This window comes from Sus scrofa, chromosome 13 (genome assembly GCF_000003025.6).
Source record: "Sus scrofa isolate TJ Tabasco breed Duroc chromosome 13, Sscrofa11.1, whole genome shotgun sequence".
Taxonomy (NCBI): domain Eukaryota; kingdom Metazoa; phylum Chordata; class Mammalia; order Artiodactyla; family Suidae; genus Sus; species Sus scrofa.
The window spans coordinates 28,800,635-28,813,166 of record NC_010455.5 but is presented as its reverse complement, the minus strand read 5'-3'; the positions used below and the strand labels follow the sequence as shown (position 1 = coordinate 28,813,166).

The window sequence follows — 12,532 nt, the reverse complement described above, 5'->3', positions numbered from 1 at the left end:
CTATAGCTCCAATTAGACCCCTAGCCTGGGAACCTCCATATGCCCCTCAATCTGGTTTGCTAGCACACTCTGGCCCAGATGACATTTTCCCTGAACATCTATTGCGTCCCTCCTGTAGCATCAGAGTCAGAGGAAAACAGCAGCCTACATTTATAAAAACCAGAATAGTCACTCTCTCCTTGCTTAAAAAAAAAAAAAAAAAAAAAAAGACTCTTTATTTGCAAGTAAGGCACCCCTGCAATCAGTGCCCTTGCTTTCAACATTCCCATGTCCTTAGCACATCAGAACCAGCGCCACAAGAACTAAACTGAGGCCTAAAACAAGCTCAGGGGAAGTGCATGACAAACAGCCGGTACACCACTCGCGCCTCGAGGATTCTAGCCACACACTCTACCCCTTCCCTCCGCAAGCCCTGCCTTCCTGCATGTGGTTGCCTTAAATCTAGAGGGTTACACACCTCTGGGAACCTTTGGTCAGAACCTCATTAGAAAAAATAAAACAGTAACATAACAAAAGGGAAGGAGACAAAACAATCACCACTATAGCATGACCTGAAAAGTCTCAAAAATAAGATCCCAGCTGAAGAAACTTCTGATTCTTGGAAGACAATTCTCCAAGGGTCTCTCACATTTCTACACATCTTGAGAGGGAGGCACCACCTTAGTTCCAGACTACTTTTTCAAGGATATCTGTGTAGGGATGGATAAATAAATAAATAAATAAATAGGATGTCTGTGTAGCAAACTGGCTTGAATGGAAGAGAGAGCAGAAGTCAGGCAGGCTGACTTTTCATTATAAAAGATAATGATTCCCTAAGCTTGGCTTTCCTCTTGTAAGAAAAGGAAAGACATCCCACTGCTGTGCAAGTGTCACCTGGCCCTAGCCATGGGATTCTGGAAGAACTGGAGCTCAGAAAACCAGGGCATAGGCTGATAGGGTGAAATGCTACTGCTGTTGCTGTCAGTAATAAAGTGTCCTTTGTCTCGACCTAGGAGTCGCAGAACTTCTGCCAGGATCCACAAAACCAAGGTATGCTAGCTTATTAGCCTGCAAGTAGGATAAAATCAGTCAGAGACCCTTCACATTTTTGACACTCATGTGTTCCTTTAAGAATCCAGAGTTCTGGAGTTCCCATCGTGGCACAGTGGTTAATGAATCTGACTAGGAACCAGGAGGCTGAGGGTTCGATCTCTGGCCTTGCTCAGTGGGTTAAGGATCCAACGTTGCCATGAGCTGTGGTGTAGGTTGCAGACGTGGCTTGGATCCCACATTGCTGTGGCTCTGGTGTAGGCCAGCGGCTACAGCTCTGATTAGACCCCTAGCCTGGGAACCTCCATAGACTGCAGGAGCAGCCCTAGAAAAGGCAAAAAGCCAAAAAAAAAAAAAAAAAAAAAGAATCCAGAGTTCTAGTCAACTACACTGCAATAAATTAAAAAAAAATTTTTTTTTTAAATCCAAAGCTCTAAAAGGTAGCCAAATCCTATTAAGCAAAAAGTACCATCTACTTACTCCACACACACACATAAAAGAAGACCCAGGAAAGATCATTATGTTGGAGATCACTTTAATAGTCTACAAATTAAGGCAGTTTCATTGTCATGATATTTTGAATTTTATAGCAACAGTAAAATTTTGAATAATTTTATAGTAACAATATTTTGAATAATTTTATAGTAACATATTCTGAATAATTTTATAGTAACAGTAAAATTTTGAATAATTTAATAGTAATGCTATTTTCAATCAATTAAGGTCAAAGAAGAGACACGGAGGAAAACAACTTCCCTGCAGAGTGAAATTTTTATACACTATACGGAAATTTCCCACATCTGCCCAGTTCTGGCTCAGAACAACTGACAACTAACATATCTTTCTCATTTTCTTTCCTATTGCTTTTAAATGTTACTTCAAACAGTAACTGGGAAATAAGGACCTATTCCTGGCACAAAGGAGGGTACAAAGGATTTGGTTTCCGGCCGACAGTTTTAACAAGTGCCTTAGGCAACAAAGGCTTGGAGTCAAGTCTTGCACACATTCTCTGCAAGGACACCAGCCACCAGCACAGCTCTCCTACTTTCACACACAGGAAATGGTCCATGAAAACAGCCTGCAAAGGAGGGTGAATTCCAAATCACCTTCTCCAATTCTAACACTTCTCATTTTCATCTTGTGTGACAGAAGCCCACGGAAACAAAGTGATGGCAGTGCTTGAAAGTGATCAGAACACCAAGATTATACCACCAGCCACCCGGGACTCAGTGGCACAACCTCAGTGGACTCAGCCAAAATAAGTCTTCATTCAAGCACTAACCTCGGAGAAATGGAAAGTCCTGCTGCCACATGCAGGTAATGGCCCAACAGGACTCAATGCCCTTCTGTGTGAAAAATGAACGAATCACTCTTTCCTCAACCACAGATGGGGGGGATAGCATCGGAGAGAGAAGATGCTATTAAAACAGGCCAAACTGGATTACTGGCTTTTCTCAGATCACCCAGGCAGTTTTTGAATGACCCTAGCTGGGGGTAGAAATGACAAGAAAAAATTAAAAAAAAAGGACAAAGAGAGGCAAGGAAGAAGGGTGGAGGCTGGCTCTGGGGTCTGGAATCAGGCCATAATTCTCAATTATCTCAAGTCTAGGAGTTGTCCAGGGAACTCAAGACAGGGCTATCTGCTCTTCCTTTTAAAACAAACTTAATCATCCTGGTCTATGAGGTGCTTGTGTGTTCTTTCTACACGCCCATAAATACAACCCCCTCACAGCTCTATTTGGCTAATAATTTACAGAGAGTTTAAAATACCAGGTAAGTGGACATCTACTCATGGCTTTGGTGCATGGGCCTGAGGAGGAGACAAAACCAATATGAAATTCCTACCTAGGACCCTCTCCAGGGACCCTGACAATAGAGAAGTTGCTGCTCGGATTGCTAGGGTGTCTATAAATTCCCTTACTGTTCTTCGTCAGTGGTTTAAAATATCCACTGAGATATCGGAATTGCCTCAGTCAAGGCCACTTTAAAATTTGCATTTAAAAAATGAATTACACCAGGGGAGGGGTAAGAGAGTGGGATGGACTGGGAGTTTGGGGTTAATAGCTGCAAACTATTACTTTTAGAATGGATAGACAGTAAGGTCCTACCATATAGCACACGAAACTATATTCAATCTCCTGGGATAGACCTTGATGGAAAATATTTCCAAAAGAATGTGTGTGTGTGTATATATATATACACACACATACATACATACATATATATATATGAATGATTTGGTCACTTTGCTGTACAGCAGAAATTGGCACAACATTGTAAATCAACTATACTTTAATAAAAAGAAAATTAGAGATGTTTAAACTACACCTGACCCTTGAACAACTTGAGGGTTAATCCTCATATAACCTATAGTCAGCTGTCTGGAACCATGGTTCCTTTGCATCGTGGATTCGACCACAGGGTAGGTCTGCTGTATTTACCATCGGAAAATATCTACATAGAAGTGGACCCATGCAGCTCAAACCTGTGTTGTTCAAGGGTCAGCTGTTACCCAATTTGCAAACAAATTCTTGCTACTTCTGACGTGACTCCAAGGCAATTGGCTATGTTCTACTTGATTTGAAACTGGAGCAAAGGTGTGCCACCAAGGCCAGAAATGATGCTAGGTGGGCAGAGACAGGTTAAGATGCACTGGCTGGCTCCACCTGCCCAGCAGCCTCACCAGGGCTGAGCTGGACAACTTGCTGGGAAGGTAGGGTGCGACCCCAGGGTTCACTTCGCCAGCCCCATGCACTCATGGGTTCCTAGGAGGCTCAGCCTGTGAAAAGGCATCAATGAAAGCACACAGTCTGGGCTGAAGTGACAGCTGGCCAAAGGATTCCAACAGAGTGACTTTAACAAAAGTGGAAAAGACAATCCATGGTGCCAATTCTGTGCTTCGTACAGGCAATTGCTACCAAATGAGTCCAAACATGGCCTAGAAGTGGAGCTGGGCCCAGTGAAGAATCTGCAGCTTTTTTGTGCCTTTGGGGTCCACTGACCACCCTCCAAGGCCCCAAGCCTCTGAGAGTGAGGTCAGAAGGTGGGGAGCAGACACCAGCCACCACACTCTCAGCTTGGGTGGGGGTGGTGAGATGACTCCTGCCGTCCTGCAACAAGGCTTGGGGCCCCTCCCCCATGGGCTGAATGAAAGGGCAAAGGCCAGTCAGCCTTTTTTTTAATACTTTCTTCTCATTGAAATGCCGAGGGGCCTCAGGAATGTGACACACAGGGCAAATTCTCCCTCTTCAGTGCCGAGGTGGCCTTGAAATCTTGTCAGTGCATGGCCCTCCCTTAGCCCTTGCCACTGTGGGACCTAGCCTGATGATACAGAAGGCAGTAGCACCCAATTTCAATGGGATCAATTCCCAGTTGACCTTTAGTTGAGATTATAGTGCCCGGACACACTGGTCTGACCTGGGTGAAGCCAGAGATTCCGAACGCACAATGGGTGAGTCCAACAAGATGACCAAATTCCTCCCTAATCTGAAGCTCCTATCTGTGAGGTATTTTTTGTGTGTGTGGAAGACCGAAAGTAGAGGGAAACAATTTTTAAAAAAGGAAAGAGGGAGTTCCCAGTATGCCGCACAGGATTGGCAGCATCTCTGGAGTGCTGTGATGCAGGTTCAATCCCTGGCCCAGCACAGTGGGTTAAGGATCTGGCGTTGCCACAGTTGTGGCATAGGTTGGATGTGATCCCTGGCCTGGGAACTCCATATGCCACGGGGTGGCCAAAAGAGGAAAAAAAAAAGAAAGGAAGAAAGAAAAGAGAGAAAAACAAAACAAAACAAAACGCAGTGTACCTTATACTGGTTTCTTCAGACTTAATGCCTGTGCCAAGAACTGGGCAAGACAGAAACCTATGAAATGAACATAATAACTTACCCTGAGGCACGCCCTCCCAGGCCACCTGTGAGATCTCACACACAAAAACTCTCCTCATTTATTAGGAGCTAGGTCTCAGTACATGGACAAGCTTCCCAAAAGCCCATCATTAAATAAGCAAAAACAGACACAAGAGGATCCCCACAGAAGATCCCAGACCCACTTTTGCAGGAGCAACTCCCAAGTCCCAGACTCACGAGAGCTCCGAAGGAAAAAAGCGCAAACAGATGGGCGAAAGAGGCCTGGTGCCGGCACCAAGTTCTCGTCCCAGAGCACACTTTGCTAGAAGAGGACCAACCTCTGTCAGGCCCCCAGCTGCCCTTTTAAGGCATGAAGATTTGCAGGGGCACAGAGAATGTGGTCAGGGCACAAGGAGGAAACCCTATCTCACTTATTTCAAATCATGGCTCTGGTTTACCAAGTGAATTCCTCCTAAGATCCAAAGCACATGTTAGAGCTTCCTTCTTGCAATGGTGCAGTTAAAATGTGCAGCCATTCTACAGAAGAACTGAAGCTCTGGAGTGGAAGTCTTAAATTACTGTGTGTGTGTATGTGTGTGTGTGTGTCTGGTGTGGTTGGGAGGGGGCATTTGGGTCCAAGTATTTTCCAAAGGGGAAGGAGAGGATTGAATGTATGGGCAGCTGAAATCTCTCTTCAGAGTAAGATCTGCTCAGTGCAAACCTTTCCCTCTGAAGCATGAACTATTCCCGGAGGGGACAGGAGGGTTCATTCGGTCACACTAATGAGATCTCCTGTCACATGCCACGCACTTGCTGGGGTGTTTTCCTGAGTAATCTAATAAGGGCGTGGCAGCAAAGAAAGGCACATGGAAAATATACAATACCAGCCAGGCAGGGATCCTCTCCCTGGTTAAAGGAAAGGCATCCCCGACACACACTCAGGAAATGCCCCCCCCTCCACTGTCCCAACCCCAATTCCATTCCAGGGGCCACTGGAATTAACAGGTGGACTCCTCATGGTGCAATCTTGACTCCTTGTCCCCGATGTGAGGTCTGCAGGAGGCTCTGGCTAGAAGTGGTGCTGGTGAAGGGCTGCGGAGGAGGGGCCCTTCTCCAGCCTCTTGACGTGGCAGGAGTGACAGAACAGGTGATCCTCCAGGGGGTAGCAGCGGTGACCATCTTCATCATTGAGCTCTAGACCGCAGTCCTGGAGTGAGGCAAAAATGCTCAGTGGTGGCAAAACAAAACAGACTGCAAGCCACACACACAGGCCCAAGCACCAGCAGAGGGCACTGTGTGATTCTATTTGGGCAGAAAACGCAGTTGCCCAGACACGCAGCCCCCACCTGCCCTGGGAGGGTCTGGACCGCACTGCCCAACACCCCAACCACTGGCCACATGAACCTCTGCAGCACTTGAAAAGGGGGCTGGTCAGAAATGAGATGTGATGTCAGTGTAAACACACATCAGATTTCCAAAACTTAGGACAGAAAAAGGATATACAATATCTCATGAAAATTTTTTTTTTGTCTCAACTACATGTTGAAATGATAACATTCTGGATCTATTGGGTTGAATAAAATAGTATCACAAAAAATAATCCTGCCTGTTTCTTTTTACTTTTTTTAATGCAGCCACTGGAAAACAAAATTACACACATGACTTGAGTGTGTGACTCTCAAATTTCTATCGGGTGGCACTGGTCTGGAATGTGGAGAGAGCATGGTTGAACAAGTGTCTTTACCTTTTTCTCCAGCACCTGGTGTACCTCTTTCTTCAGTGCTAGCTGTGGGATCAAGCTATATGTCACCCACACCCACTGTTCTCCCCAGTGACAGCAACACAAAATAACTCCTTTCGTGGGTGGATCCACTTAAATCTGGCTCAGATTGTACGGGCACTTAAAGCATTTGCAGCCTCCACAAACCCTGGCTGTTCTGACAGACATGGGGCACCAGTGGCTCCTTCAGCCTGGGGTGTGACAGGGGCAGATGGGCTCACCAGTGACATGCCTGTTTCCGGGGGGGGGGGGGGGAATTCTTCGTGATTTCCACGGCCCAGCTGAGAAAGGGGCCCCTGGCCGATAGAACAGCCCAGAAGCTGGAGGGGAGGGAGTCTATTCCCCAAATCCCTACCTGACAATCTGGGCCCCAAACAAGACCCGAAACTCATGCTCCCCGTGACCCTCCCACTCTGCAGCTTCAGGGAGGGCAGCTGCAACCGATTTGGGACTTGGGGGTTATAAATGCAGAGAAAATAGTAAAGACATATTTTTTATACCCAAACGTCTTCATCCTCTCCCACCTCCACCAACCCTACCACCAAACCGGGCTTCACCCACATCCTCCATCATCTCTGGAGAGCAGCCTCTTGCCTGCACCCTGTCCCCCTCAATCTGGATGCCTTCCTCCTGGACTTGTACAGGGGCCTCCTAGGGCCGGGGGGGCCTACCTCACAGTGGTAGCACTCCACGTGGTAATCTCTGTCCATAGACACGACACGGATGGTCTCATCTGAGCCCTGGACCAAAAGAAAGCGAGAACCAGAGGCTGGGGGTGGGGGGGGAGGGAAACTGCCGGGGGTGGGGCTGCTTTCTGAGGTAGCAAGTAGACAGCCTTCAGAGAAAAGCAGGAGTCAGTAGTGGATACTAACACCAGCAGGGAAAAGGACCCGTTTAGTGGGTGAGTGGGAGGGATGTAGTTCTACCTTCTGGAATGTCAGAGTCAACACTGAAAAGAACCACCTACTTGGTTTGTTTACCTGCTCATCTTCTAATTGAGGAGTTGGTATCAAGTCAGAGAGTTTGACCTGATTACAAGGACAAGTAGGGAGTTCCCACTGTGGCTCAGCAGGTTAAGAAGCTAACTAGTATCTGGAGTTCCTGTCGTGGCATAATGGAAACAAATCCGACTGGGAACCATGAGGTTGCGGGTCTGATCCCTGGCCTCACTCAGTGGGTTAAGGACCCGGCGTTGCCGTGAGCTGTGGTGTAGGTCACAAATGCGGCTTGAATCTGTGGCTGTGGTGTAGGCCAGCAGCTGTAGCTCCAATTGGACGCCTAGCCTGGGAACCTCCATATGCCACAGGTGCAGCCCTAAAATTCCAAAAAAAAACCAACTAGTATCCATGAGGATGTGGGGTCGATCCCTGGCCTCACTTGGTGGGTTAAGAATCTGAAGGTGCGGCAAGCTGCCACACAGATTTGGTGCTGCCGTGGCTGTGGCATAGGCTTCAGTTGCAGCTCCAATTCGACCCCTGGCTGAAGAACTTCTATATGCCATGGTGTGGCTGTAAAAAGAAAAAAAGAAAGCAGGGACAAATAGGGTTCAAGAAGGGCCTTGGGGTGGGAAAGGCAGCTAATGAGAAGAGGCCTCTTGGCGAGGATGCACTTATCCCAGAGTTTAGATATTGGAAGGATTTCTTAAAAGGCAGAAGGGCAATGCAGATCTGGCAAATGACCCAGGTAGATAGTCATGTCTTAGAAAACCCTAGGAGCAGAGCTGAAAAAGTATCTTACCTCGGGTGGAAGGATGGGAAGGCCACAGGCTGCGCACTTGGGGGCCAGCACCCTGGGGGGAGAAGAAAGGAAGCAGGGACGCGCATTTGTGGTGTTTCTGGGAGATGAGCCTAGAGCCTTCCTTGCTGGCCTGACCCCACCCCCATCACTCTTCATGTGAATCCTTCTGCTGTGAAGATGGGCCTGGCTCACTCCTGGGAGTATTGCTTCTTGACTGTTCCCCAGAGGTAACAAGTGCATTGGCTCCTCTCCCCCTACCAGGGACAGAGGCTGATCTGTGTGTTTACTGCCTCAGGGTGCCTCATACAGGCCCAGGCAAACCAAGGGTGGTGAAGACCAGCCCTGAATTGGTGCTTTTTGAAGTCTGGTAAAGTTGGAGCCACAGGGCTTGGGAGATTCCTCCAGAGGCCTAGCCAGATATCTGATTATAGGGTTTTTGGTCTGATTATAGGATTTTCCAGCAAACATAACTCTTTTTTTGCGGTGGGGGCGAAGGGGAGGCAGAGTACAGCGACTTGATATGGGATCTCAGTTCCCAGACCAGGGGCTAAGCCCAGGCTGCAATGATGAAAGCACTGAGTCCTCACCACTAGACCACCAGGGAAATCCCAAGCAGAATTCTTTAACCAGTTCCTTTCTGCCTTGGCATCCGCTGACCCCCGAGGCCCCAGCTGCACCCCTCAAAACCACTGCACGCTCTCAAGCAGCCTGCAGACACGCCTCCGCAGACACCCCTCGGCAGGTTTCCATCCTTCCCTCTGCTGAGCTTCAGCTGTTATGGCCTATCCCTGTGGCTCCTCTCACTCCATTCTTCCTTACTTGTGATAATCCCGGACACAGTAGATCTTGTTCTCTGAGTCCACAGTGAAGGGCACCCCATCCAAGCACTCGTTACAGATGACACAGCGGAAACAACCGGGGTGGTACGACTTCCCTAGGGCCTGCAGGATCTGAGGGTGCAAAGGAAGAGGCCAGGGTTCAGCACAAATTACGGGGAAGAAAGGGCCAGTGGGAGGGAGAGACATATCAGGCCAAAGGACCGTGTGAACAACGGCCTCCTGAAACACCCTTATCCCAGTTTACCTGGACCAAGAGATGATGGGGCAGGAAAGGCTAACCTAGTTACATGTATCAACAGGAGGAAACCTGGGAGCTAGGGGTTCGTAGATGCAAACGACTGCATTTGGAGTGGATAAGCAATGAGATCCTGCTGTATAGCACAGGGAACTATATCTAGTCACTTGTGATGGAACATGGTGGAGGATAATATGAGAAAAAGAAGGTATATATATGTGTGTGTGTGTGTGTGTGTATAAATAACTGGGTTACTTTGCTGTACAGCAGAAATGAAACAGAATGTTGTAAATCAACTATATTTTTTTAATCTGAAAAAAAAAAAAAAAAACACCAAAAACCCAAAACAGGAGGAAACCAAATAGGATCCTTCTCCTGTACTTCATAAACTTCTAGGAGGGAGGCTTCTCTATCAAAAAAACTTCCATCATTCTCTGCAGGAAATGCTGCAAAGCAGGGCCATGAAGGGATCCACCTCAGACTTGGGAAGTAGCAAAGACATGGAAAGATGAAATGAAACTCCACCAGGAAATGGCAAAGCTCAGAAAAAACCTCTTAACTTCTCCCTTCTGGGGGCCCTTCTAAGCAGCTTTTACTCAGAAGTGTGATAATCCGGCAGCTGTAACTCGGCCCCTAATTATCTCAAATCCAAGTGTAAGCAAGGCCCCTTTGTTGTTGCTGCTTTTAAACCCAGTGATGAGAAAGCCCTGTGCACCTTCTTCCTCTCAGCGTCATCTAATCTGGATGTGACTGATACCTGGAATTGTCCTGAAACCAGGACAGAGCCTAGATGCAGAGGGTGGGAGAGAGAGGAGATGGAAGAGAATGTCCTTGGTGGCGTCAGTGAGTTGGCAGTTTAACTCCCTCCAAGCCTCTTAAGTGAAAAAAAGCCATTTTTCCTATTATGTGAGTGGTTCTGCAAGTATGGTCCCTGGTCCTGCAGTATCTGCATCTGCTGGAAACTTGTTTTTTTTTTTTTTTTTTTTTTTTTTTGGCTTTTTTTTTTTTTTTTTGGCTTTTTTTTTTGTTGTTGTTGTTGCTATTTCTTGGGCCGCTCCGCGGCATATGGAGGTTCCCAGGCTAGGGGTGAATCGGAGCTGTAGCCACCGGCCTATGCAGACCACAGCAACGCGGATCCGAGCCAAGTCTGCACCTACACCACAGCTCACGCACGCCGGATCGTTAACCCACGAACAAGGCAGGACCGAACCCGCAACCTCATGTTCCTAGTCGATCGTAACCACTGCGCCACGACGGAACTCTGGAACTTGTTAAATGTACATTCTCAGGCTCTACTCAGCAATGGCTTTTTTTTTTTTTTTTTTTTTGGTCTTTTTGCCATTTCTTGGGCCGCTCCTGCAGCATATGGAGGTTCCCGGACTAGGGGTTGAATCGGAGCTGCAGCTGCCAGCCTACGCCAGAGTCACAGCAACGCAGGATCCGAGCCGCGTCTGCGACCTACACCACAGCTCATAGCAACGCCAGATCGTTAACCCACTGAGCAAGGGGCAGGGATCGAACCGGCAACCTCACGGTTCCTAGTCGGATTCGTTAACCACTGTGCCACGACGGAAACTCCGAGCCTGGGCTTTCTATAATTTGCAGTTGAAAGCACTTTGATGTCTCAGTAGGAGACTCATTTATGTAATTACCTACACTGTGAAACTTTGCCCAAACAGACCCACGGAATCAACCACACCAGCAAGGTGGCACCAAAAGGCCCACCGTCAAGGAATGTACAGAATGGTGATCAGCATCTGGGTGGGGACACAAAAAGGCTTCCAGCAGGCAGGTGAACCAAGGAGAACCTTTGGAACCAAGGAGAACCTTTGGCAGAGAGTCGTGAGGCCCGTGGGAAAGCACGCTGTGTCCTGGCTCCTTCCTGCACCTGCCTGCTGCCTGTAGAGGCCAATGCCACACCTCACACGCTGCTGCCCAGGGCACTGAGAGGACTTCTTGCTAGTCCAGTCCTCCTCTGAAAGCCCAGCTTTCAAGCTTCCTCATTCCCTCTGGGATTTCACTAACCTCCCCGGCTCCCCAAGCTGCCAACGTGGGAAGAACAACCGGCCGGGCTTCAAAATCCACTTGGCCATCTGGACCTTGGGATGGACTTTACCCTCAGCCTAAGGCTGTCTTGGCAGAAAGAGACCCTTCAATTAATTTAACCCACACGGTGGGGCATTCTGACTAGCTGTCATCATCTGCTGTTGGGTTTTTTTAATGTGGGAAAAGGCCAGTTCCCCCCTCCAAGCCCAGAGGATCCACCTCTATGTATAAAGAGGGGCAGAGACAATTTACACCAAGACCGGACAACTGGGGTTCTACTGGAGATCCAAGAAGGGGAGCTGAAGGACTCTTTCTCTGTATTATTCTCATTCTTGGTGGCAATTAAGGGTGCTATATATATATACATATATATATATATATTTTTTTTTTGGTCTTTTTAGGGCCACACTCCAGGCATATGGAGGTTCCCAGGCCAGGGGTTGAATCAGAGCTGTAGCCGCTGGCCTACACCACAGCCACAGCAACGTGGGATCTGAGCCATGTCTGCAACCTACACCACAGCTCACAGCAATGCCAGATCTTTAACCCACTGAGTGAGGCTGGGGACTGAACCTGCGTCCTCATGGATACTAGTCAGGTTCAGTAATTGCTGAACCACGATGGGAACTCCAAGGGTTCTATTTTTAAAACTAAGTGTCACTAGCAGACAGACAGTCACTAAAAGTGTTCAAGTCCAAGAGCAGACCGGCAAGAATCCAGGGGCAACTTAGTGTTAGCCCATGGGGTAGAGATGGTCACCAAAACTCAGTTCCCTCTCGCCTGTGTGCCCAGGCTGACTCGATTCACGACAAGGTGACTCTGTCCCCCTGCCTCTGAATCGGAGACTGGCTTTGTGACTTTATGATCAACAGAATGAGGAAGAAAGGCTGTCCTGGAAGTTTTAAGTCAAGGATGCAAGAAAACTAGCAGCTTCTACTTCTTCTCTCTTGCTGAAAGGACGTCTAAGCTAAACTACTGAATAAGATTAGCAGCCCCAGGGAGAGGGGCCTGGAGGGTGAGA

The 12,532-nt window shown here is 47.9% G+C and overlaps 1 protein-coding gene across 1 annotated transcript in view; it reads right to left on the bottom strand.

Annotated features, from left to right (window-relative positions):
* Positions 1,583 to 12,532, bottom strand: part of LIMD1 (LIM domains containing 1) — an 81,393-nt gene continuing 70,443 nt past the window's right edge. Inside the window, exons 5-8 of the mRNA XM_021068638.1 lie at positions 9,211 to 9,341; positions 8,392 to 8,443; positions 7,326 to 7,394; positions 1,583 to 6,081 (exon numbers count right to left, since the gene is read on the bottom strand). Of these exons, the coding sequence (XP_020924297.1) occupies positions 5,944 to 6,081; positions 7,326 to 7,394; positions 8,392 to 8,443; positions 9,211 to 9,341 (390 nt within the window). The 3' untranslated portion in view covers positions 1,583 to 5,943. The remainder of the gene's footprint in view (positions 6,082 to 7,325; positions 7,395 to 8,391; positions 8,444 to 9,210; positions 9,342 to 12,532) is intronic.